This window comes from Python bivittatus, unplaced genomic scaffold, assembly GCF_059951505.1.
Source record: "Python bivittatus isolate LINGU-HERP-01145 unplaced genomic scaffold, Pbiv_v1 ctg000610_np1212, whole genome shotgun sequence".
Classification (NCBI taxonomy): Eukaryota; Metazoa; Chordata; class Lepidosauria; order Squamata; family Pythonidae; genus Python; species Python bivittatus.
The window spans coordinates 42395129-42422324 of NW_028277088.1; the positions used below are offsets into that span (position 1 = coordinate 42395129).

General features: G+C 37.4%; 1 protein-coding gene and 1 long non-coding RNA gene across 4 annotated transcripts in view; one reads left to right on the forward strand and one right to left on the reverse strand.

Moving 5' to 3' along the window:
- LOC103053334 (collagen alpha-6(VI) chain-like) overlaps positions 1-25094 on the forward strand; it is a 62634-nt gene extending 37540 nt beyond the window's left edge. Inside the window, exons 19-37 of the mRNA XM_088150891.1 lie at positions 638-703; positions 1016-1069; positions 2380-2415; positions 7101-7163; positions 9971-10033; positions 10794-10856; positions 11900-11962; positions 12707-12757; positions 13786-13821; positions 14643-14705; positions 15273-15335; positions 16823-16858; positions 16959-16995; positions 18883-18894; positions 19225-19718; positions 20921-21017; positions 21650-22324; positions 23107-23203; positions 23680-25094. Coding sequence (XP_088007017.1) covers positions 638-703; positions 1016-1069; positions 2380-2415; positions 7101-7163; positions 9971-10033; positions 10794-10856; positions 11900-11962; positions 12707-12757; positions 13786-13821; positions 14643-14705; positions 15273-15335; positions 16823-16858; positions 16959-16995; positions 18883-18894; positions 19225-19718; positions 20921-21017; positions 21650-22324; positions 23107-23203; positions 23680-23683 — 2073 coding nt within the window. The 3' untranslated portion in view covers positions 23684-25094. The remainder of the gene's footprint in view (positions 1-637; positions 704-1015; positions 1070-2379; positions 2416-7100; positions 7164-9970; positions 10034-10793; positions 10857-11899; positions 11963-12706; positions 12758-13785; positions 13822-14642; positions 14706-15272; positions 15336-16822; positions 16859-16958; positions 16996-18882; positions 18895-19224; positions 19719-20920; positions 21018-21649; positions 22325-23106; positions 23204-23679) is intronic.
- The window catches only part of LOC112541221 (uncharacterized), a 63678-nt gene continuing 56186 nt past the window's right edge, over positions 19705-27196 (reverse strand). For 2 of the 3 annotated variants that reach the window (XR_015797947.1, XR_015797948.1), the window contains 2 exons: positions 25385-25514; positions 24288-24354 (listed from right to left, as the gene is read on the reverse strand). This is a non-coding gene — a long non-coding RNA (uncharacterized LOC112541221). Of the gene's footprint in view, positions 21905-24285; positions 24355-25384; positions 25515-27196 lie in introns of those variants that run through there. The other variant, XR_015797949.1, reaches the window with a different exon arrangement.

The following is a 27196-nucleotide window of genomic DNA, read 5'->3' on the forward strand; positions in this document are numbered from 1 at the left end:
AGGGATGAGTCCTTTTGCCTATTATTATGATTCTTTTTAAGTGTTATTGGTAGGAGACAATTGAGGGCATTCACTAAATTTCGGGACTTACAGATTGGTCAAATTGCTTCTATTATATTAGCTTGAGAGATATTCCAAATGTGCAGTAACGTTTTTATTTTTACATTTACTTTATCTGTCTAGTTGTAAGTGCATATTATAGTTATATTTAGAGAATCACTGTTAATATAGGTCCATAATGTTAATGTGTACATATTTCTCTCTATAAAAGAGAATATGTGCCAGTAATATTACATGTTTATATTGCAATCTTAAAATATTGCATATTTATATCTAGAGAGTTACTGTGAATATTTGTCCCAAATATTAATTACATAGATCCCTCCTCTATCTTTAAGACATTCCAGTATTATTCCTGTAGCTGTTGATGGATTTATTCCATTTATATCATCAATTTGGTTTATATAAATGTTTCATAATGCTGATTACGTTGTGCTGGTACAACCCTTCAAATGGGCTGACAAAAATATATCAGTCTGTAACCACTTCTACTAATGATGTTTACCGATGCATTTTCACTACTGAAACATACCTAAAGACAAAATAACATTAACGTTTTTTTGCACAATATATCTAGGGCATTCCTGGCATAAATAATAACATAGCAGGACCAAAAGGTTTGGAAGGAAAAAATGGAAGAGAGGTAATCAATTCTTTTTATAATATGTATCTTGATCGCTGGAAAGTTACTTGAAAATTGCTTCCATAAAAATGTATTATAATGTTGTGACGTTAGGGAAGACTAGTATAGATTTGGTAAGTCCTTGCACTGTTCAAGGCAAACAGATTTTCTGAGTGGGAGCCACATTTTGCACTGACATCAGTCTCTCCCATGTAAAACTTTTCCAGTGATGTGTAACACAGCAGCTTCTGGTATTTATAGGATTAACAGTATGGAATTTAGGGGAAAAATCACTTCATTAATTCAAAATCAAATACGATGTTTTGTTTATAGGGTGAAAAGGGTCCCTTAGGCCCCACTGGATTTCCAGGATCCAAAGGAACCAAAGTAAGAACCAAAGGAAGAAGATTCCGTACTGATTTCCCTTGTGAAGGATCTTCATGATGGCATATCCAAGGCCATTTCCAAATTTGTTCATAGCACTAGACAGAAAGAAGCTGCCAACCCAAACCTTTTTCTTCTCTAAATATAACTCAGTTGGAAAATATTCACACTTTAATTGCATGAAGGTTGTACTCATATGAACAGCAGCCAATTGCCTTTTAATCTTCTGGAAATAGGCAAGTATGACCTTGGGAATTCACTATGCTGCCTGCCATACGTAGGGCTCTTCCCCACTCCCCAGCAATGAAAGTGGCACACCAATTCCCCCAGAGCAGTCCTCTTGTCATGCTAAAAAATGAAGCTAGCAAAATTGCTGCTTTCACATGAGAGTAGTGGCAATGGTTTCTGCATTGACTATCTGGAGACAGAGGAGCAAGGGAGGGGATTCCACCTGCCCCTCTCCTCCCCCTCCCCCAGCAAATCCCTCATAGCTTCCCACCATGGCTATCCCTGCCTTCACCTCCGTGTTTGCTGGAGATGGCCCATGTTGACAGCAGCAGTGCTGTGGCTGTTGAGGCTGGCACTGGTGCTGTGCATCAAACATGGAAGGAAGGTCAGGGATCACCATGGTGGGAGCCAGTGAAGGTTAAAAGTAGGAATATCAAGCCTCTGGGGCAAAGCCTGCCAAGACTTTCAAATAAATATATTTGTATGAGAGGGGTACAATCCCAGGATTCACATGTGGTACTAAACCATAATGGGACTAGTTTGGGTTTTGTTTAGTATGTTTTATGTGGTTGTGAATTATTCAATAAATATGGTTAAACAAACCATGGCTAAATATGATGTGTGAACCCAGGGAAACTCACTGACTGCAGATTGTTCCTGAGCTCAGTTCACACTTCTGGCATTCGTAGTTAAGTTTTTAAATCAGGACTGAGGAAACTGAAGCTCTTCAGATGTAGGCATATGGTCAGTAACTCTGCAATATGGCCAATGATGAATGACAATGTCGTTTGTAGCTGAATAGCATATGGAGCAACATGGGTACCTCATCCCTGCCTTAAATGATCTGAATCCTTATGGGATATTTAAATAAATATTTATGCCATATGGCCATCTTCATAATTTAAACCAGCTTTCCTGTATCTCAGATGGTTGGACAGACCATTCAGTATAGTCCCATGAAACATATTGAGAGGGAAGTCTCATGAATGCCATCCTGTGTATGCTTATTTGGAAGTAAGCCTTACCAAAGTAAAGTTGTGTAAACACGGATCAGTTTCTAACTTCCTTTAATGTTCTTATCTCAGGGACACCAAGGTAGAAGAGGTCACCAGGGCCCCCAGGTATGCATACGTTTTTAACTGTATTGTTATTGACTGATGCATTATTTTTTCTTTCATGACCATAGGCTAGCCTCTCTTACAAAATAATTATACTAATATTGACACTGATACTGATAATAATAATAATGCAAATATTAATAGTAATAAGTCAGCAGGGTTAACATAATTCAGGGAAAATGAACAAAATCTATATATACTTTCTTAAATCTATTTTAATATTTAATATTTAATAGTATAACACTATGGTGACTTCATGGACACACTGTTTATCTATGTAGTTTTCCTGGCAAGAGAAGTGATACTTTTCTCGGTCTAGCTAACCTTGGTGGCCTCTCATTTAAGTACTAACCAGGCCAGACATTCTAGTTAGTCTTAGCTTTTAAAAATCAGTCAATATATTTTAAAAAATCAATACATAATCAGTCAATATATAAAATCATGTGCACTGGAGATTTCTGTTCAGGTTTAAATTCAAATTAGCATTTTAATGATATTGATTTGAACTGTACTGATTTTACTGTCATATTTTCTATTTCATAATTTTTAAATGATTATAAACTTCTTTAAGTGTTTACATAAACAGAAAAGTTGGGTATAAATTCAATAAAAAATAAAATAATAAAATAAAATTACATTTTTCACTAAAGAATGAAATTAGTGGAATCTTGTGGGGTAAAGAAGCTCAGCCAGTATCATTACACCATTTTGTAAATCTATTATGAAACCAGGCTTAAAATACTTTATTATCCCATGTCAGAAATAATTTTTTGCAGCTGCAGAAAAGGGTGACTAAAATTATGGGGGTCTGGCTGGAGGACTTTCTGTATAAAGAAACACGTGATGACAGCTTATTTTAAAATTTTTAATTTAAAAACAACCCCTGAGTTTATTGAATTACGTCTGGGGGAGAGATACTGGACAGAGTAACATAACAGTAGACGTAAAGAATTAAAAGGTATACCTATATGCCAGAATATTTCGGGACAGACAGAAATATGTATTTCTTTGCATATCATATAGCTATTTTTCTGGATTTGATGGTACAATGAGAGAAGGGGAAGACTCCAGGATCACATGGTTTTAAACTCTATCTACTGACCGACCTACCTACCTACCGATCTTTGTTGTTGTTGTTGTTTAGTCGTTAAGTCGTGTCCGACTCTTCGTGACCCCATGAACCATATTGCGCCAGGCCTTCCTGTCCTTCACTGCCTCCCTGAGTTTGCTCAGTTTCATGCTCATTGCTTCAGTGATGCTATCTAACCATCTCATCCTCTGCCGTCCTCTTCTCCTTTTGCCTTCAATCTTTCCCAGCATCAGGGTCTTCTCCAAAGAGATCTCTCTTCGCATTAGGTGGCCAAAATATCTGAGCTTGAGCTTCATTATCGATCCTTCCAATGAGCAATCAGGGTTGATTTCCTTTAAGATTGACTGGTTTGACCTCCTAGCAGTCCAGGGAACTCTTAAGAGTCTTCTCCAGCACCACAGTTCAAAGGCATCAATTCTTCGGCGCTTGGCCTTTTTATGGTCCAGCTCTCACAGCCATACATTACTACTGGAAAAACCATAGCTTTGACTATGCGGATCTTTGTCGGCAAGGTGACGTCTCTGCTTTTTAATATGCTATCTAGGCTTGCCATAGCTTTCCTCCCAAGGAGCAAGCGTCTTTTAATTTCATGGCTGCAGTCTCCGTCTGCGGTGATCTTGGAGCCCAAATAAATGAAGTCTGTTACTGCTTCCATTTCTACCCCTTCTATTTGCCAGGAATTGATGGGTCCAGATGCCATGATCTTAGTTTTTTTAATGTTGAGTTTCAAGCCAGCTTTTGCACTCTCCTCTTTCACCCTCATCAAGAGGCTCTTTAGTTCTTCTTCACTTTCTGCCATTAGGGTGGTATCGTCCGCATATCTGAGGTTGTTGATGATTCTCCCTGCAATCTTAATTCCGGCTTGTGATTCTTCCAGCGTGGCATTTCTCATGATGTACTCTGCATATAGGTTAAATAAGCAGGGTGACAGTATACAGCCTTGTCGTACACCTTTCCCTATTTTGAACCAATCGGTTGTTCCGTGACCGGTTCTAACTGTTGCTTCTTGGCCCGCATACAGATTTCTCAGGAGACAGGTAAGGTGGTCTGGTATTCCCATCTCTTTAAGAATTTGCCACAGTTTGTTGTGATCCAGACAATCAAAGGCTTTTGCATAGTCAATGAAGCAGAAGTAGATATTTTTCTGGAACTCTCGTGCTTTCTCCATGATCCAGCGAATGTTGGCGATTTGATCTCTAGTTCCTCTGCCTCTTCGAAACCCAGCTTGTACATCCGGTAGTTCTTGGTTCATATATTGCTGAAGCCTAGCTTGTAGGATTTTGAGCATAACCTTGCTAGCATGTGAAATGAGCGCAATTGTGCGATAGTTTGAGCATTCTTTGGCGTTGCCCTTCTTTGGAATTGGAACGTAAACTGACCTTTTCCAATCCCGTGGCCACTGTTGTGTTTTCCAAACTTGCTGGCATATTGAGTGCAGCACTTTAACACCATCATCTTTTAGTATTTTAAATAACTCAGCTGGAATCCTGTCATCTCCACTAGCTTTGTTGTTAGCAATGCTTCCTAAGGCCCACTTGACTTCACTCTCTAGGATGTCTGGCTCAAGGTCAGTGATCACACCAGCGTGGACATCAGGGACATTAAGATCTTTCTTGTATAGTTCTTCTGTGTATTCTTGCCACCTCTTCTTAATCTCTTCTGCTTCTGTTAGTTCCCTGCCTTTTTGTCCTTTATCATGCCCATCTTTGCACTAAACGTTCCTTTCATATCTCCAATTTTCTTGAAGAGATCTCTAGTCTTCCCCATTCTATTGTTTTCCTCAATTTCTTTGCATTGTTCATTTAAGAAGGCCTTCTTATCTCTCCTGGCTATTCTCTGGAAATCTGCATTCAGCTGCTTATATCTTTCCCTTTCACCCTTGCTTTTCGCATTCCTTCTTTCCACAGCTATTTGTAAAGCCTCATCAGACAGCCATTTTGCTTTCTTGCATTTCTTTTTCTTTGGGATGGTTTTAGTTGCTGCCTCCTGTACAATGTTACGGACCTCCGTCCATAGTTCTTCAGGCACTCTGTCTACCAAATCTAATCCTCTAAATCTATTCATCACCTTCACTGTGTACTCACAAGGAATATGATCTAAGTCATACCTGAGTGGTCTAGTGGTTTTCCCTACATTCTTCAATTTAAGCCTAAATTTTGCAGTAAGAAGCTCATGATCTGAGCCACAGTCAGCTCCTGGTCTTGTTTTTGCTGTCTGTATAGAGCTTCTCCATCTTTGGCTGCAAAGTATATAATCAATCTGGTTTCGGTATTGACCATCTGGTGATGTCCATGTGTAGAGTCGTCTCTTGTGTTGTTGGAAAAGAGTGTTTGCTATGACTAGCTTGTTCTCTTGACAGAACTCTATTAGCCTTTGCCCTGCTTCATTTTGTACTCCAAGGCCAAATTTGCCTGTTATTCCGATTACTCCTTGACTTCCGACTTTAGCATTCCAATCCCCTATGATGAAAAGGACATCTTTTTGGTGCTAGTTCTAGAAGGTGTTGTAGGTCTTCATAGAAGCGGTCAACTTCAGCTTCTTCAGCATCAGTGGTTGGGGCATAGACTTGGATGACTGTGATATTGAATGGTTTGCCTTGGATACGCACTGAGATCATTCTGTCGTTTTTGAGGTTGTACCCCATTACTGCCTTTCCCACTCTCTTATTCACTATGAGTGCAACTCCATTTCTTCTAAGGGTTTCTTGCCCACAGTAGTAGATATAATGGTCACCCGAATTAAATTCACCCATTCCCGTCCATTTCAGTTCGCTGATTCCCAAGATGTCGACGTTCAATCTTGTCATCTCATGTTTGACCACATCCAGCTTGCCTTGGTTCATAGATCTTACATTCCAGGTACCTATACAATATTGTTCTTTACAGCATCGGACCTTCTTTTCGCTTCCAGATACATCCACAGCTGAACGTCCTTTCGGCTTTGGCCCAGCCGCTTCACTCTTTCTGGAGCTACTTGGAAATGCCCTCCGCTCTTCCCCAGTAGCATATTGGACACCTTCCGACCTGAGGGGCTCATCTTCCAGCATCATATCTTTTAGCCTTTTAACATTGTCCATGGGGTTTTCTTGGCAAGGATACTGGAGTGGGTTGCCATTTCCTTCTCCAGTGGACCACATTTTGTCAGAACTCTCTGTCATGACCTGTCCGTCTTGGGTGGCCCTGCACGGTATAGCTCATGGCTTCACTGAGTTACGCAAGCCCCTTCGCCACGACAAGGCAGTGATCCATGAAGGGGACCTACCGATCTACCTACTGTTAAAAAAAATGTGAAAATACAGAAGATATCCCTTTGTGCAGTGCCAAGTGCCAGGATGTTGATAGCTCCTAAAGCAGTCATTTAAAGCACAAAGTGCTTTGTGAGTTCAATTCCTAGTAGAGGTTCTGAACTTCATAGAATAGCATCTGGCTACCTGTCTTTGAGGAGTCCCAATAATGACAAAGCTGGCAATGTGGTCCCTCCTGGTGGTCAATGTAGCAAAAGCTTGGAACAAAAAGTTCTGTATTTTGTTTAGCTTGACTGCAAGTTAGGTTTTATTTTAATGGATCCAATACGTAAGGACTCATTTCTATTGTTACAGGGGAGAAAAGGAACCCGTGGCCCACGTGGTTTTCCTGGAGATCAAGGATTTAAGGGCCCACAGGTGAACTTTTAAATTGCTTACTTTTTTCTTTGTAAACAAGAATTCAAAGTGCAAAAGTAAAGTGAACCTACCTTGAAAAAGAGCCTCTCCTGAAAAACCATGCTTCACAAACAAAAGATATCAACATTATGTTGTGTATGTATATTTTCAATAGCTTTATACACGTTTGCCACAAATTTTTAGTCTGCATAGTGGAGAGATCATATGAAAATTCAATTATGGGTAGCCCTCACTTAATTACCACAATTGGAACCAGAATCTCGATTGTTGAGCGAAGGGGTTGTTAAGCGAGAGTCCCACGTGACTGCTCTGCTCAACTACCATAATCCAGGCACTCCTGGTTGTGGTTGTTAAGCAATTTCCTGGGTTGTTAAGTGGACAGAGCAAAAGAGCTGCCCGCTGAAGGATTTCAGCTCTGCGCGGAGCTGTAACCCTCCTGGCAGACATCCCTTTTGCTCTCAAACGTTCCTGCAGCCTGCCGAAGGGTTTGCCTTCCCCTCTGTGGATGGGGCTGGAGGAATGGAGCTTAAATCTTCAGGATTTGAGCTCTGTTCCTGCACACCACTGAGAGGTTTTCCCTCGTCCCCTCCACTTGCAACCTTCCCTGCCAGTTTCCCCATTGACTGTCTGGGGAAGCTGGCAGAGAAGATTGCAAATGGCAATCACATGATCACGGGGTGCTTGGCAACTGGTCGTAAATGTGAGCTGGTTGCCAAGTAGTAAAATGCAGCCACATGATTGCAGGGAGGGGGGCGGCATGACATTTTACGATGGCCGAAAGTGGTTTATAGGCCATAAAGCACCCTTTCTGAGGCTGCCATAACTTTGAACCATTGTTAAATGAACGGTCATTGAGTGAGGACTATCTGTAGTGTGTTAGTTTCTCCATAATAGGATTTTCTGAATTAGCACAAATTAGATTGCTGATGGAGAGATTCGGAACATAGGCTTGTTATTAGATGAACAGTAATCTGAAATTATGGCATCATCATCATCATCTTCATCTTTTGCTTTCTCACTTTCTCTCTCATAGCATGGGAAGTGGAACATGTGTGCAAAATATATATCATACTCTTCATATAATTCCTTTTATTGATTATTTTCTTTTTTATATATAATTTGTATTAAATAAATTTTAACAAGATAAAAAGATTACAAATATTAAAAAATAAAGAAAGTAAAGGAGAATAGTGAATAAGTAAGAAAGAAAATAGAAAAAGAAAAGAAAAAAAGAAAAAAAGAAGAAAGAAAGAAAGAAAGAAAGAAAGAAAGAAAGAAAGAAAGAAAGAAAGAGAAAATATTATAAAGAAGCATCTTCTGATTTTTTTCACAGCGGTTATGCATTTATATTTTACCCTCTCTCTAAGGTTACATCATAATTTCCTTCTTCCATAAGCTATACCTTCTAATCTTCAGACTCATAAATCACAAATTCATTTTTTTCTTTTTTCAGCAAAAAGTTCATAAGAGGTTTCCAGTCACTAATACTGTAAATGTAATAGTTAATCTTTCTCTAAGCAAACAAGTTAATTTTGCCATCTCTGCTAGTTCCATCATCTTCACCAACCATTCCTCCATTATGGGTCTTCCCTTTTTGTGCATATACAGTTTTGCAGCAGTGATAGTATATACAAATAGTCTTCCTTGGCTCTTTTCTAGTTGCCTGTCCATTAATCCCAACCTTTTATTGGTTATTTTCATGTATTTGTAGCTTGATATTTCTCTTAGAGAGCAAAGCATAGTAAGGGGTCCCCCTCATTTTAACCCCAACAACTCTGAGGTAGGTTTGCTGAGAGAGAGAGACTGAGCCAAATCACCCAATAGCTTTTCTGCAGCCAACAGTAGACTTGAAGCTTCACAGTCTTAATCCAGCACTTTAACCATTGTACTACCTTGGCATCCCATATCTGTTGAACATTAGTTCCCTCTTGACTTGGATGTTGATCAAGGCATTATCTTCATTTGCTGAACCGCTGTAACCTGTGCAGATAGTCTGGAAAACAGGCAGTATGTATAGTAAGAGTGGGGGAAACAGGGTGCCTATGTTATGGAATGCTGCTTTAGAGGTAAGTCTTTGCCATCTACCTTCATGGATTGTTTCTTTTTCCAAAGTAAAGAATGCTTTGGAAAGATGCTGGATTTCTTCAAGCTCCCTAAATCCACTTCCCTTCAAATCAACAGAATATGTGTCCTAGGGAAAAATACAGCTTGTTGACTGAATTTTTCACCATTGCATCACTCGAAGATTGATGATTGATTGATTGTAGCTGACCTTAAGTTGAGGTTAGATCTTCTTGACTATGTCCATGTAGTTTTCTTAGCAACAGGATGGCAATAGTTTGTCATTAGGTACTTTGGTTATGCTTTTTTCATCTTCCCAGTCCAACCTATAGCCCTGGAATTTTCTGGTGGTTTTGCAGAAGTTCTGTTTAGCTTTCTTGAGATACGCCTGAGTCTAATATGAACTTTTAAGGATACTATTTGGAAAGAACAATCGACTAACACAGTCATAAAATCTATTTGGATGGAGTATATTTCAGATAAAGAAATGAAAGATAAATAAGCAGGCTGAAACAGAATATCCCCACTTAGTTGAGTCAACATTTCTTTATAATGATCCCACTGACTCATTTTCAGTCATTGTTTTTATCAGTAATAATCAAAACGATAATGATAACAGATTTCCAAGAAACTCATGCTTAGTTTCCAAATTGTTTTAATGGATAAGTAGAAATAAGAAGTAAGCCTGTATCTTTTGTGTGTACTGTTTGAACTCAATACTGTTTTTTTAAAAAATATGTTTCTAGGGTGAAAAAGGAATTCGTGGAGTGAAAGGAATGAAAGGAAATCAAGGAAGGGAAGGTTTTCCAGTATGTCCCAGTACAATAGAATTTTTTAAGATTGTTTCTCAGTGAAGTGGGTTGTCCTCTCACATGCCTTTTTGTTTTTATCAGCTTCAGGTAATGCTGTATAATTTCTCAGAAGTTCTACCAGCGCAGAAGTTTTTGGTTTTTTATCCTATTTTGGGAGAGCTTGTGAATCTCATTTGAATTTCACTTGGTGGTGCTTTTGAGCTTATTTATTTATTGGAAATGGGAGAGGGTGCTAGTGATGGTGTTATGGTTTTCTATTATTCATTCTCCCATCACTTTGAAGACTTGCTACCTGTCCACCCTTTGCAATCTGAAAAACCCTTCTGAAAGGAGTTTTCTGATGAGGTCTTCCCTTAGGACTGTCATGAAGCCAGGAGGGTATTTGCACATAGGACATTCCCCTCTCCCTATACCCAGGTCTTGGTCACTCAGAACCAAGCACTTCTCTCCATCCAGGATAATTTCAGTGAAATTATCATCCCCTTGAAAAGAACTTTTCAAAGCAAAGTCTCTTTCTTCAAGTGGAATGGGAACGGGGAGGAAAAAAATGAGGGAGACTTTTTCTGCAGAGCAGAACAGCCCCTATTTGACAATTGAACCTTGCCCCAGCATGGAGGAACAGTTTCATTAAAGACTCCATTGAATGGTTTTAAGCTTATAATACATATAATGACAGCACATTTTAGAAGAATTTTATATAAAACACTGTCTTACCTAATCAATTCCAGATGGGTTTTATCTCCTTGTTTCATTTTAGGGTATTCCAGGAAGAACAGGTCCAGTAGGCATTCCTGGGAAATTGGGACTCAGAGGGAATAAGGTATCTTGTCTTACTTGTCCTTAGAAGCAATAGGGTACCTCTATATTCCCTCTCAATATAATTTTTGGCACATATTCTCATTTACTCTGAAATGGTCTTCCATCTAAAAAGTAGATCATCAACAGAAGAATGTTGCAAAATATAACATCATTGCCTTCCAATCACTTGGAAACAATGCAGGGAGTCCCTGTAGAGATTGTTCTCAAACTGTACAGTTTAATGTGACAGAAGGAAAATATTATCGTATACAGTATATGGAAAATAATAATATTAAATGCAGCTTTCTTGGACAACAGTATGGAAGTTTGTTGCCATTGCCTTCTTCCAAGAATGTTTAAAATTCCCAGGTCTGCAGTTCCTAGGTGGTCCCCCATCCAAGTACTACTCATGGCTGACCCTGTTTAACATCTAAGATCTGCCAAGGTTGGTTAAGTACTGAAACCATTAAATTTAAGTTAGATTTAGCTTTGGCCTTAACTTTACCCATTTCTTTGTCCTAGCTTCACTTATTATTTGAAGTCTGCTTCCATGAATGCCACCCAAAAGCAAAAGTTCTTCCCCCAAAAGATGTGGTTGATAGAAACCAGTGGGATGTTGTAAAAACATGTATATTTGTTCTCGCCATCCTCCATCCTCATTCATTCAGTGTTAAAACAAGTCATTCAAAACTCATTGCTAATGTAATCTTTATCTAATATCCAATATACTCCTAAGAAATATGGATCCACAAAATAGAAAATTGAATTGTTAAAAAGTTTTTTTGCCATTCTTGCATGGCATAGATAAATAAACATTTTCCCACATCTGAGCAAATGCTATCATGTTTGACCAGTTGTGGAGAAAAAAAACACCTTTCTTCTTTTTACAAGCAGGAAGTAGGTTGCTCTAGAGATCTTATTTCTTATGTAACTCATGTGAACTTTTTCTGGGTAGCTTTGGATTTTAGTGTACAGCTACAACTGAATGGGCTGCTACTTTCACAGTATAACATGACATTGAAATTAGATTCAACTTAAGTATACCTGTTTTATTTCCTTTAATAGGGGGAGTTTGGTGATCCTGGAACAAAGGGGGAGAGAGGATTACCTGGACTACGGGGGCCAAGGGTTTGTATTAATCTATTTACATCTATCCTGTTAATATGTTTATATTCTTGCTGATCTGCTGTTTTCATAATTCTCAGTAAAAAGCAAGATTGGCTTGAGCTAAGATTGGATCTGGGCACAAATGATCTTTTGAAATTCTCCACCAAATTTATGGACAGAGAAATGAAGTGGCTTCTCCAAATTTCTCCAGAAGAAGGAGAAATTCTTCAACAATTTCTCAAGTATAGAATTCCCTCCATAGTGGTGACAGCGGCAACATTGTCCTGTGTAGTACAATTGGTGTGTGTGTGAAAAGTCAAGATGGCATGTATCAACAGATACCCTGCACAGGGATGACCCTGGTTCCATGGGAGGAAATTCCCTCATATTACCTTTACTTGCAAGGTAATTGAAGAGTGGGAAACCCAAGAGCCTGCAGGCTGCTGGAGGGTGACTATACAGTGAAAGGTGGGATATTCACACACACCCATTGCCTCTTGATAACAAAATAAGTGCAATAATACCACTCATTATCCATCAGAATTTCAATACTTTTCTTTAAAAGAATCTGCAAAGAATGAGAACTGGTAGGAAAAACATGCAGGAGAATTTCTCTTCCCATTCATGTTGGAGAACCTTTCCCAATCTTGTGATGTCCAAATGCAACGGGAAAACTTGATGTAGTTAAGTTAGTCAAACTCGCCTTTTATTAATGTATTGTGAGCACAAAAGCCCTAAATAATAAAAGTTACAATTTTATTTTAGGGGGATAATGGTGCAATTGGATATGGTAAGCCAGGAAATAAAGGAATAAAGGTAAGTACAGTAACGGCTCTTAAATGGAAATCAGAGTTCCAATTATCATTGGACTGAATATAAATAAAACATGCCTTATTTTAGAGATAAGGACAACATATAATCTATTTTTATGGACTAGTTATGATAGTTTATTAGCTATTCACTTTGGCAAACTGGACAAGAAACTGTATAGTAGTTTCTGTATGTTTACATGCTTAATTGTCAAGCATTCCAGCATAGTGAAAAATGTTTGGATGGCTAGAAACCAAATGCAGGGTTTTGAGGAGGTGCTGAGAGCCAGAGCGAATAATGCAATCTGGGCAGAACTGGATTTATATACACAGATGTGGTGATATTTTTAGGTCTGTTCTTTGGTTTGGGGAGGGAAAATGTTGTAGTTTTCAAACAATGTTATACTTATTTTAGGACCCAAAATCCATTTTGGGGTGTTTTTTTGTCTCAGAATACTGGGAAATTATGTCAGGATTTTTGGCAATTTTTTAAAGCAATAAATGATGGAACTAAATTGTTTAAGTTAAAAAACAACGTAACATTAAAATAATTGAAAGATAAAGTTTAAAGCTAGATAAGGACCTACAGACTTTCAGAATTAGATCCTACAGAACATTCAAAGCAGGTGAGAGAGAGGAGAACAGCAAGAGAGAACGAGATGGCTATTTATTTACTCATTTACAGTATTTTAAGGAAAAATTCCATAACCAATTGTATTATGCTAGAAGACCGTAACATATTCCTCAGATCCATCTCAGAATTAGCAGTGTGTAAAAGAGAAAGTCGGCCCTTTTTCTTCTTCTTTTTTCCTTCCCTCTTACAAAACTGATGTTTCATATTGAATGAAACCTTGAACAGAAGACAGACAACAGGCTTGTCTGGCAGAGTAGAGGAAAAATATATACGCTCAAGTGAAGGGACTTTTGGATGAACTGAGCTTGGATAAGCATTTTTCCATTGTGATGTTTGCTTTTTTATCTTCGTTGCATCCCTTATTCAAGGATAACATTTGTTCTTCCATTTGTGTATTACAGGGGCAAAGAGGATTTCCTGGAGGTGTAGGGCAGAAGGTAATGGATATTCCAAAAATGAAAATAAAAGGGACTGTTCTGATTATATTGTGTATTGCATAGTACAAGAGTACAAATAAAATTGGACAGTAATGAATAGTCTTTTTGTGGTGAAAGAGAAGCTGTTTAGCCAACAGCTTGTTAGGAAGTACAAATATCTTAACAAAGTAATTCAGTGATTCAGCCTAGGTGTGGCTATGTGTCAGATTCATCTTATACAAATCTATGATCAGTACCGTCAGCTCATCAGTCACTGGATGTAGTTTTTCTTCCAGGTCTCACCTAGCCCTGATCTGTATTTTTAATGCATATTTATTTATTTATTTATTTGCAGGACTTATATAGTCACCTATCTCATATAATGATTCTAGGCAGCTCACAACAATCCATAAAAACACAACTAAAAGCAAAAGTCTCCTTCTTACCAGGTGCCAGACCAAACAACCTCCAGCTCAACCGGTTGGTGAATCTTCATGTTAGAGGGGACATTTTTCACCATACCTGAGCAAAGCAGCATTGGGGTTTTTGGGGGTGCTGGTAGTACAGTCACACTAGGACAATTTGATTTTGGTAGTTCCATGAGTTTTGTGCTAGTTTTGGATTTAATGTTTTAATTAGTATTTGGCATTTTTTAAAATTGATGTAGTCCATATCTACTTAGAAATATGTTTCACTGAGTTTAACCAGGCGTGTTTCCAGATAAATGCAAATAGGATTGCTCCATTAAGGTACTTTTTACAAATCTTGTAACAATCAGAAGCTTATAATAATAATTTCATTCTCAAATTTATTTTTTTTGTTAAACAACTTTTTAAATTTAGGGTGATGTTGGCAACACTGGAATTCCAGGAGAATTTGGGCCAAAAGGGATCCGTGGGCAAAGGGCAAGTGATTAATATTGCTAATAACATTTTTATTGTCTCAATTCTTCAAGAGTAATTCGTAGTCAAGAAGATGCTATGACTGATAATAAATTCCAACTATACCTATATAAAATACTTTTAAAGGAAGGTCTATTGCAGCATGATGTATAAAGCTGTTAAACAAGCAAAAAATAAATAAAAAATAAAAGGTTTGTTTTAGACCCAATCAAGGGCTTCCATGTGCTTCGTGGAACTTTTATTTGAACGATTGACTCCCATCTCATTTTGAAAACTACTTTTTAAGATGCCCCTTGATTGCAAAAGGGGCTTACCAAATGGAAAGGACTGGGTAAATATTAGAGACAAATCCAAATTCCTCTGGATACATGGAATTAATTGTATATCTCTTTAAATGATAGCCATAAAGAATCAGAATTAAAATAACTTCTGGGTGTTATATAGTATCTTTAACTTAACATTTCAGATCGCTTACTGGCTTTTGTTAGCATCACTCACTTGTTCAGTAATTCTGGAATATGTGGTTGCAAGATTTTTAAAAGGTAGATTCTCCAATGTCATTGTTTTTAGGGTCCTGCAGGTGCCACTGGCCAAAAAGGAGCATCAGGAGACCATGGTCCTCCAGGACAGCGGGTGTGCAGATTTATACCGTTTTCTGCAGGCAATCGTATTTGCATGGCAATTTGCATCGTGGCTTTGAGCATGATGCAATAATAACTTGTAAACTAAGTGACCTTAGTAAGTTTCCTCTTTCCACGTCACCATTGCTAAGGCATGCATTCCTTTCTGATTGTCTGTGCTCATGTACATGGACTATCTCTCAGGCCTGGGATGGAGAATGCCCTGATGGTATGTATTACTAGAGCTATTTTCTCTGGGCTGCTCGGTTTCTTCGGTCATGCTGCCTCTATTCTGCAGTTTTCTGTTGAAAACCAATGAAGCAATTTCCCCAAAGTCTGAGGTGAGGAATAATGGTTCTTTATGCCTTTGAATAGGTTTTTAAAATTTAATATATTAACACAAATTCTAACTTCCCTGCAAAATAAAAATAAAACAAACCACAAGAATAAAAAAAAAATTCCCAGGCCCATCCTCTTACTTGATGTAACCCCAATTGTTTCCTATGATCATTGTTAGTTGTTGTTGTTGTTGTTGTTGTTGTTGTTATTAATCTGCACTTTCAAAGATCACTTGCTCCTGTCTTAGAATTAATTTTGCTTCTTTATGTTTTAGGTTATAGTTTATAATTTAAGTCAAAAACATTTACTTGATGGTAGCCCTTATCTTGTGATCTTACACAAGATAATGGGAGAGTGGTGGTCTTAATGAAAGTTTTTTCTCCCTGCATGTACCAATTCTTTTTTATTATGCTTTGAAGTTGTAATGGGATTTCTGTTATCAGAAGGAAAGGAGTAATTCAGCATGTTGGCTTTGGGTGATAGGAGCTGAAGTCCAATATAAGAGGAGGACGCCACACTAAAGAAGCTGAGATAGGTTAAGGAGATAGACTTATTGATTTATTTGACATCATGGACCATTAACTATTGAATTCTACTGGCAGTTCACTCTCCCCTCAAAATCAGGAAATTAAACTCAAAATATTAACCATGAGTTAAAAGCATATCAAGGCCTCACTACAGGTGGGCAAGAACTGTTATAAATAACTTTACATTGACTGCACCTGGTTGTCTTAGTTCCTGCTTAGGACATTTGGGAGTGTTATGATTGGTGCTTATGAACATGTTCATTATGAGTAGTAGGGTGGCCAATGGCAATAATTTGCATGAATCCTAGATGTTTTTGGATCTTGCAGTTATTAACCTTAGATATTCATACAGCACTTGCGAATGCCAGAATAGCTGGGGGCATGTTCGTTACGTGCTAGTTTAACATAATTGCTTGGCTTTGAAGAATGTTGTGTTTATAGTTCCTAAATGGATCATTTCATAATTCTAGGATATAAAAACAGTAACAAATGGCCAGACTGAATGACAACATTTTGCTATAATTGTCTCCCATCATGGTCCCCTTTTCAGCTTCATTATCCACTGTTCTTATGCATGGAAAGGCATTTCTTAACATTTTATCCAAATATATTCTTCCTCCCTCTCTCCCTTCAGGGTTACAAAGGAGCAAAAGGCATGGCTTCCTTTTCGGTAAGCATTTACTGTATCTACCTTATATATTAAAAAGTATCTACAGAAACGTTTTTGAGATCACCCATGGTTTCTAATTTCCCCTTTTTTCATTCTACAGCCATGTGAGCTCATTGCTTATATTCGAGAGCACAGCTGTAAGTATTAATTGGTAGCATAATAATTGCCTTGTTCAGACATTCAAATATCTGGAGTGCTTTCCATTCAGATAAGCACAGTTGGGTTCCATATGAGTGATTACCCTTATATAGAAGCAGTGTGCCTCATTCCTGCAGACATTCACACTCAAAGGGCCTACTAAGATAGTCTGACCACAGAGGTTTATGGTCCTGTGGATTATTCTATTATGGTGGCAGTAGGCGCAAAAAGACCCTCCCCCCCCACACAAACCCACCCACCCCTTTTTCTGCTACTGTTGCTTCTATACAATCTCTTCTCTGTATGGTTAAATGTTCCTACACAAAATATGGAAGCAAAATATGAATATTCTGTCAATGTCTTTGGAAGAGCTAAATCTTTGGTAGCTTACTAGGACAATTCTGCCAATGGATAAGACTGCTTCCATTCACTCATATATGATTTGTTTCAAAGTCAGTACCAGAGACACTGAGGCATTCTTCTAGTGGAGTTTTACTGGACCACATGGATAACTTGGTTCTCTTCACCCTGCATTAGGAATGCACTATCGCAAATGAGTCCAAATAAAGCACTGAGTGAGAACTCCATATCTCCTCCTAAAGTTGCTGCCAAATTATAATTGGAAAAGAAGGGGAAAATTAGTAAATGTATGTGAAATAACTCTATTAAATGTATTTAAGTAATCAGATATAAATGTAATTAGATTTAAAATTAAATTAATCAGACTTAGTCCCTTGCCACTTATTTCTTTGTCCTGGCCATGTCTATTTTTGGGAATTTGGCCTTTGGAATTCTACTCTGGCCACGTTTGCCTTGGAGCCACCGTATCCCTTCCCTTTGTGACTTTTGTCATTGTAATCATAGGAGCTCAGCTGGATACCAATCTGTCCCACGCTAATTTGAAGGTTGTCAAAATTTTAATATTATTTATGGTCTGACCTATCCCTACATGTTCAAAATTAATCCAGAGTGTGATTGGCCCAAGGTCACCCAGCTGGCTTTGTGCCTAAGGCAGGACTAGAACTCATAGTCTATAAGTGATTGCCTTAACCACTATACCAAACTGTCTCTCTTGCCAGATAATACATTTATTCGTATTGAGTCTCCATTAACTATATTAACTATATTTTTCTAATAGATCATATTTGCACAACATTTCTGTAGGTAAATATTAAACATAGATATTTTAAAATGCTCAGATTTCTCCTTAAGATCATATCACCTTTTTTATTCACCCTTATCCTCCACTTTTGGCTTATTTTTCATTCTATTTTTTAAAATTGTCTTGTGTTGTTTATCTAATAAAACACAAAGCAACCCCCACCCACCCACCACCACCCTGCACCCATAATGGGAAAATTGCTGCACAACCTAAAAATAGGCACATTAGGAACAATACAATGAAAAATAAAGCCAAATACATTGAATAACAGAGGAATAATTTGAATAGTGCTCATGGCCGGCAACATGCATAATGTGATAAAAAGGAAAAAGAACAGAATCACTCATCCCTAGTGTTAGCTTTTTAGGAATGATTTCTGGGAATGATTTTTTATTTAACAGCCACCAACAATGTTGAGATTAAGCTTCCAAAACCCTTGTCCGGGTGGGAAGTATTAGAACTACTGTGTAGTCTTAACACTTTTTAATAAGACTTCATCAGGAAGAGGAAAATGGCAGTCATCAATAGATTCATTCAAATCAAAGAGATTCTTGCTTTACATAAGTATGAATGATCTGTGCATTTAAAAACAGCACTCAGACCGTTGAAATCTAAGTGCGGCTGTAAAATAAGAGACAAAAAATTAAGTTTAGTAATACATTTAGGAGAAATAACTGGCCATTTGCTAAGTAATAATACCACATTATTTCTTTCTTTTGTTTAGCTTGCTACCAAGGTAAGTGTTTCATTCTCCATTCAAATGCACACACATATCTAATAAGATGATTGAGTGCTTCATCTCACTGTGTGAGTGGAGAGGATCACAACAGCTTCCTGCCTGTGGCAGCTGCCACAGGATTGTACACCTAACCAGCTTATCAGGTGGCATAGCACTGTGAGAGGTTTGCAAGAGAAATGCCATCTAGCTTTGTTTGGGGGAGCGTGGATGGCATGCTGTAAAGAAAATAGGATGGGGACCCCTGCAGCTTAAATGAGCTATCTTTTGAAGTCAGCTTTTTTTGAAAATTCATGACTGGTTTAATATGCAATCTGCTGTATTGTCTAGGAACAACAGAGTGTCCAGCATATCCTACAGAACTAGTATTTGCTTTGGATATATCCCAGGATACCACACTGCAGATGTTTGAACAAATGAAAAAGATTGTCACGGAGACTGTGAACCAAACCAACATCAGAGAGAGCAATTGTCCTGTGGGGGCTAGAGTGGCTGTTGTGTCCTACAGCTCCAACACCAACTACCTGATCCGCTTTACAGATTTCCAGAGCAAGAACAAGTTGCTGCAGGAGCTCAGGAGACTTTCTTTCCAGAGAACCACCAACAGACGGGACATCGGTGGCTCCATGAAGTTTGTTGCCAGGCATCTCTTCAAGCGGACTCTCCAAGGTGCTAATGTGAGGAAAGTTGCTGTCTTCTTCAGCAATGAAGAATCTGGCCATCCAAGTTCTGTCAACGCAGAACTCCTTGAATACAGTGCATTAGAGATTGTTCCAGTCATCTTAGCTTTTAATAACATAACGGAGGTCAATCGTGCTTTTCTGGTGAGGTTAAAATTATGACCTTTTACTTCTTTTGCATTCAATAATTATGGGTGTTCTGCCTTGCTGACAACTATAACTTTACATGTGGATGTTTTCTAACAGGTATAAAGATATGAAATAAATTATGAGAAGTTAAAATTTGTTTATTCTATGAACTTTAGTTTAGAATCATATGGAGAACACAAAGATCACGTATGACTAAAAAAATGCGTGAAAGAGCATTATATCTGTGAGCTAGTCCCAATGAAACATGTTGCAGAATATATAATATTAAAATCATGGTCATATTTGTTTTTATGGGTCATGTTACTGCTATCCCATAGCTGTTCTCCATTCACCTGCAGTCAGACCATTTTCCCTCTTGCTAAATATCTTCTGTATTTCTGCTTTATTCTCCAAATGAGTAAGAATTTCTTGTCCATGTTCTTGTCTGTGCTTACTATTCTTTTTGGTCCTTTCCAGTGCATAGCTCTCCAGCATGATGCATCCTCCCAGCCTGTCTATCTTCTTGTTAAAAAAAGAAAAAACAAAAAGTACCACCAACCTATTGGACATCTGTTTCTGGACTTTCATTGAAGCATAGGCACCCAGAACGGCTGCAGGCCATCTGAGCATGGTTCTGTAGTTAGCACCATGCTAACATCTCTGCTTATATGTCTCTGCAAAATCACTTTATAGCCTGCATACAGGATGGTAGGAACAGAAGGCAGTCTGATTTAGTATTAATTATTATGACACCTACAAAGGTACATCAACATAGCAGGTTCCTCTACTTGCATGCCATCATTCTGTAGTTGGAGCAGATCCTCATTCTCCTGGTGGAATAAGCCCAGTTCCACCCCCAGTTCCACCCCCAAAATAGCAACTTTGCCTCCTCTTTCTTAACCTTGTGGTCCTCTGAAAGACCACAGTATGTTTTTTTTGGATAAAATTCTCATATCAAGACAACATCTAAAGATTCAGATTGAGGTATTACATTTATCTAAACATTCTTTAATTGCTGAAATTATATACATGTATTCTCAAGTATGCCAGAGAATAGGAGCAAACCCTTTAAATCTTATGTCTAATTTATACTAAGATACTAAGAGGAGAAGGGAGTGCAACATAAACTACCTGGAGCTCCTGAAGCAAAGGTGGAATATAATTTTAACAAATAAATAATGAATTATCTAGCAGATTTAACTTTTTTAAATTTATAGATGGATGATTCTGGACAAGCTCAAGTGATCGCCATTCCCACCAGGGGAGATTACTCACCATTTTTGAAAAGATTCCAACTGTGCACACTTTGTTATGGTATGAAGAATAATAATCTTATATATGTATTTAAAGGAGATGACTGTATTCTTTTATATTGAACCAGAAGTCTGAGAAAGTTTAGCAGAAATCTTTAGGTTTCTGAGGAGCTTTACTGGAATATATCTTCTAGTTGTTTTATTTTTTAAAACTAATTAAATGTACCTAAATGAGGGATATTTTTTGTCCCAAATTATATACTCTATTTATTTTTATATATGTATCCTGCCTTTTCAAAGCAGTATACATGGGAGACTCACAAAGTGAGCTCCATGGGAGTTCTTAAATCTGGTCTCCACAGTTCCAGTCCAATATCTTAACAAGTAACCACACTGATTCTCCATGTAGTTCTTCTGCCAGCAGAACTGGAGAATATTCCTCCTGTCAATCTTCAATTGAATAAAAAATAGAAAAAAAGGCTCATAAAATCTCTTCTACCAGTTCCTTTGTCAAAAGACCATACTATGCTGTAAAAATAGAACAACCACAATTCTGGAAGTGTGTGCAAATCATTTGATTGAGAACAATTTGATTCTGTTGAAACTATTATCCCTGATTATGTAATAAAACCAATCCCTTGAGCATTATCTTGTCCTTTGTAAAGAGAAACCTAAATTTATGTCCTTTTCCAGATAAATGCAAACCAGATGCTGTCTGTGGACGTACCAGAAGAACCAGGTCACCATGGGAATATGTGGATGCTGCTTTCGTTTTGGACAGCTCAAGAAAAATAAATCCTGATGAGTTTAAGAAACTGAAGGAATTTCTAAGCAGAGCTCTGGACCATTTTGAGATTTCCTCTCAGCCTGCAACTTCTTCTGTAGGTGACAGGGTGGCTATGGTGAGCCATGCTGCACCAGCATTCAGACCACAAAACCAGGTGGTGCCTGTAAAGAAACAATTTGATTTAGTGACTTTCAGTACAACACAGTTTATGAAAAAATATATCCAGGAATCTGTTCAACAATTGGATGGTGGAGCAGCTGTTGGCCATGCCATCCAGTGGACAATTAACCACATTTTCTCATACACTCCAAACCCAAGGAAACACAAGGTCATCATTGTGATATCTGTGGGTGGAACAAGTCACTGGGATAAAGCAGTGTTAAAGAAAGTCTCTCTGAGAGCCAAGTGTCAAGGCTATGCCTTGCTGGTAGTCTCTGTGGGACAGACTTACAATAGCACAGAACTTGAAGAGCTGGCAAGTTATCCCCTGGAGCAGCACCTGGTTCAGCTTGGCAGAATTCACAAGCCTGAACTAAACTACGCTGTTATGTTCCTGAAACCCTTTCTACATTTTCTTCGGAGTAAGTGTTTGCAATGTGTCTGGTTTTTGTTTTTAATCTGTGTAAGACCTTCCCAATCATAAATGTTTTTTCTTCATTACTGTTTTAACATACAGTGATCCTCACATTAATCTCATTATCCTTTTTCAAATCATTTCCTTCATGTGTTCATTTTATACAGAGAGGGAGGAGTAAAAAGGAGCTTGGGATTTTTTAAAAAAGGTAAAGGCCATACATTAAGCCATACTTCCCAAAACTGGCATCTTGAATGTCACTGCATGGTGCAAAGACAATCTGGAGAGAGTCATATGACCAACTGATCATGGATTGTCCTCCACTGGAATATAGAACATTTCTGTTCATGAACGGTTGCTGTGTATAATGTCTCAAATGTTAGAGTAGGAACTCTACCAAATCAGGGTTCAATACCTATGGGAGAAAAAGTCTACGGACAGAGGAGGGATCACCTCAGATTTTGCTGATACAGGGAATAGATGCATTATAATTAAGAAGTGGGTTTAATTCTTAGCTTTCCACTTGCCCATTCATTGACTTAAACAGAATTCCAGAGGAAGGCTAAGTTTATTTCAAAAATAACAAAATGCACTTTTGGGATTTTGAAGAATTATTGCACCTAATTTTTTTTTTAAAAAGCTGATCCAGTTCAGGTATAAATGTTTTCTAGATTTGTAAAGTTAATGCTGAAAGGGAAGATGTTGCAAAATATTCAATGGGAAAGCATTTGTATGTGATATCTAAACGTTCTAAATGTTTTCTTTTATGATTTTTTTGGGTCAAAATAGATGGATTCAACAGCTATCCACCAGCTGAACTTAGAACAAAATGTCATAAGGTCAGCACTAAAAAATCAAGACATGTTTTCAGACATCACAGTCACAAGTAAGTCAAGCTACTTATTCACTATAAATTGCTTGCCCTTAATATTTATCTGTTCATCCATTCATTTTATATCTGAACAGGACTTATTTTCTGCTTAATTCATTTACTAACATTCATAAAAATAATTTATCTGAAAACTTCTAAAGAGCATTCTGGTTATCACTTTGAACACATCAGTCATGTACAAACAATCAGTCATGTACAAGGGAACAAAAGGGAACATATCAGTCATGTACAAACACAGTGATCTGAAAATGAATGAAATGTACAATTCTTTAAAAGAGCTAAGTATGTATACAATTATGAACTCATATGTTCTATGAGTCTGTTTTAAGTATGGCTAAGAATGACCTCACCCATTTATCTATTTGTGTCATGGCTAGTTTGGACTTTGTTCTTTAGATGTGGAAGGATTCTTGGGATTATTTTTATTAGTCTTCTGAACACACTCAAAAATTGCTTTTGATATTTTTCAGATGATTGTCAGAAGATGATATGAACCTGCCCATACACAGATGCAAAGAAACACAGCTTTTTCTTTTTGTCCATGGGTAGAAGGAAGAATTAATGTTTATAATAGTGTCCAATTGTCCCTTTCAATGATGTATAGAATTCTAGGAACTGCAGAAATAACAAGATGTAATATATAAAATCTATGGAGTGATTGTGATTCTTCTCACCTTTTAAAAGAAAACCTTTCTTTTTCAAGATTAACACAGCCGTGTCTTCTGGACATTGCTCCTGCCTTCATTCTTTATATATGTTCAGAGGTATAGTTGAATAAGCCAATGTCCATTCATATGCTATTTCAGCCTTTCTTTTGAACATATGAGTGGGGTATGGCTGAGAAATGTGTTCATCACAGCTACTATAATGATATTACATCAAACAAAATAAGCACATTAAATTGGTTTACTGTAACAAGTAAACAAATGAACTTAATTTTTTAGACCGTTTCTTTCAAAAATGGATTTGGGGGCTTCACTTGGACTCTGCTAGAAGCTATGAGGAAAATTTCAATCAAGGCTTGCCCAAATTTTCAGTCATGCTCAAAACAATAGAGCAAATTAGTTGTCACTTACCTTTTTGATTACAGTGGGAAGTAATTCACAGTACTGGGGTCCAAATCACTTCTCCAAGTAAAAGAACTCCTGAAGATAAAAAGAAGCAGCATTGTTAATCCAGGAACCTTCTTGAAGAAATAGTCATTCCTGAAGAAAACATTTGGATGCTCAGTGGCCTTTCTCTTACAACAAGACATTCAGTGGCTTTTTGCATTCTTTTAAAATATTATACTGAACAATACCCACACAAGTATATGAAATTTCCTAATACACTAATGATATATTTGGCACTTTGAAAACCTCTGGACTTTACTATCCATTCCATGTTGTGCACTCTGGCAACACACTCAATTACACTTTTATTTTCTTTATTTACTTGTTTCCCTATTACATTTTAGTCTACTCTTCACCCTGTTTTCATCCATACAACTAAGTTATTTTACTCTGCTCCCTTTGCTGCATTTTTGAATGTCCAGGTTTGGAGATAAACGTCTTCCCCTTCTTTATTTTGGTAATAAAGAACTCTCAATTGGGTATTAGTTTCTATACTAAGTCTCCTTGTTTTTCTTTAATTCCTTTTTCTCTTTATTTTTTAAAAGAGTCACTAGTGAATGTTTTACATTTTGAGGGGTTACTTTTAATCCCAGATTTGTTACCAAGTTGAAATGTAGCTGCACGTTCTCACAAATAACAAGAAATGCATGTTGACAACTTTGCAAACGTTTATCTGCAATGGTTAACATAATTAGATCAAAATTTAAATATCAATCCAAAATTTAAAAATGTAACAGAATGAGTGCAGGAGAGCATAGACCCAGAGTCACCCGCTGGGGGAGACGGACAGCATACAAATTTAATAAATAAATAGACCTCCCAGACAGAAAAAATAACTAAAAATTAACAAGCTACCAACAAGCAAGATTGACACACATGAGATCTTACTATTTCCATTTGATACATTTTCTGTGCTTGATTTTGACTGTGCTGGATAGCAGACCAGTAGTGCGGGTTAGTTGGGATTATGCCAAAGAAGGAACATACAATATATCCTAATCAGGAAAATACTCATGAGGGAAAATGACCATATCAGATTGCACAGCCACCAGTGTCTGCTCACAGTCCAGACTGTTAGGTATATTCTTCAACAGTTGTTGACAATAACAAAACAGATGTACTTCATAAATCTTTCAAATTTTCTTGATATCGAAGGTCATTGGAAGAGTAGGGCTGAAGTTCCCCCATGTTATCTAAGCAGATGACAGTGAAGAAAGAAAGACAGAAAGACAGAAAGATTATCTTCTACCCAGGAAGAAGTGGAAGAAATTCATATGTCACATACTCTTTGAAATCTTATCAATTTAAATTGGGAGCCCACTATGTCATGCTACAAGTCTTCTCAAGTCAACAGAATGGTTCTATAGATAAACCTGGAAGAAATTAACCATGGAAGGTGGAACTCTAAATGGTTTATAATTTTTTCAAGTAATTATGCTGCCAAGCCTGTCATATCAACCTTAAAGAAATAACTGGAATAACAAGCCAATATAGGCATAAGATAATTCTTTAAATACTTAATCTTGTATTGTTAATTATATGATACTGTTCTTATTTAATTTTCATATAGCTGCATTAAGAGTCTTCAAAATTCCTCATACTTATTCTCTGCCCCTGCAAAAGTCTTCTTGTGATGCCTCTAAAGTTAAATACGCAGCTGTTTGCAGAAGAGATAACAACAATAAGAACAATAAACAGCCAGAGTATGTGGGTCTTCCCACAGCACATTCAAGGACAGACACTGGAAAGCAAATTTTTGGTAATGAAGAAAAGATGATGAATGGGAAACCTAATCCCACTTTATGGAACATTCCCATTTAAAGAACAAAGATAAATCTTGGTTAACAACAGTGTCCATAACAACAGAACTATTTAAAACAATGGTGTTCTCAGCTACAGCTAGACAAATGTATATTAATGATGTGCCAGTTTCACTGATATAAATCATGAGAGTACAAAAATATATCACTATCTATTCAAGGCACACAAAAGGAAAATTTTGGAACAAAAGCATTAGCAGCAATACAGAAGTTGAAGCAGAAATATAATTCCTAATGAAATCAGATATCACCTTATGTGAAAACAGGTCTATTAAATGGCCTTCTCCAGAAAAGAAGAACTTTATGTATGTTTGACTTCACTTGACTTCATGGTTCATATTAGGCTCTGCTACATCATGAAAAAGAATCCACCAACTTAAATGTAATGTTACCGGTAGTCCTCATTTAGTGACTGCCTTGTTTAGCAACCATTTGCAGTTTGATGGTGAAGACAAAGTAACTTAACGACTGATCCTTGCATGTACGACCTTGCAGGTTTGTAAAGCAAAGGAAAGCTGAAATAAAATCATAAGCACAGTTGCAGTTTCACTTAGTGACCACTTCACTTACTGACTGAATTGCCAATCCCAGTTGTAGTTGCTAAATGAGGACTACCTGTAATGGAAAATGTGAACTTACAGAAAGTGAAAAATCAAGACTACCCCTTTTACCAATAGATGGTGGTGAACAAATGAACTTTGTTTGAACAAATGTAGTTGAAGACCCACTATGGAAAATTAACCTGCTGCAGTCTTGCTACTTCCATGCTCTTAAGGAGTGAACAAAGAAGTTAGCAAATTGTAAAGTTGTGGAAAGACTGTTAGAATGGAAGCTTATATTTGATTTAAATATGAAAGATATTCAGTGCACTGGAAATACTATCCTTATGCTAAACTTTGATGAAAAGGAGATGAGAATTTTGCAGAAATTTGTTCCTAAAGATACATCAGCACCCAGGTAACATATGTGACAAGAGAAATCAGGTAAGAAGAATGCTTGGGATGGCCCCTCAATAGTAAATCAATTCATGGAGAGGATTTAGCAAAAATTGCAAA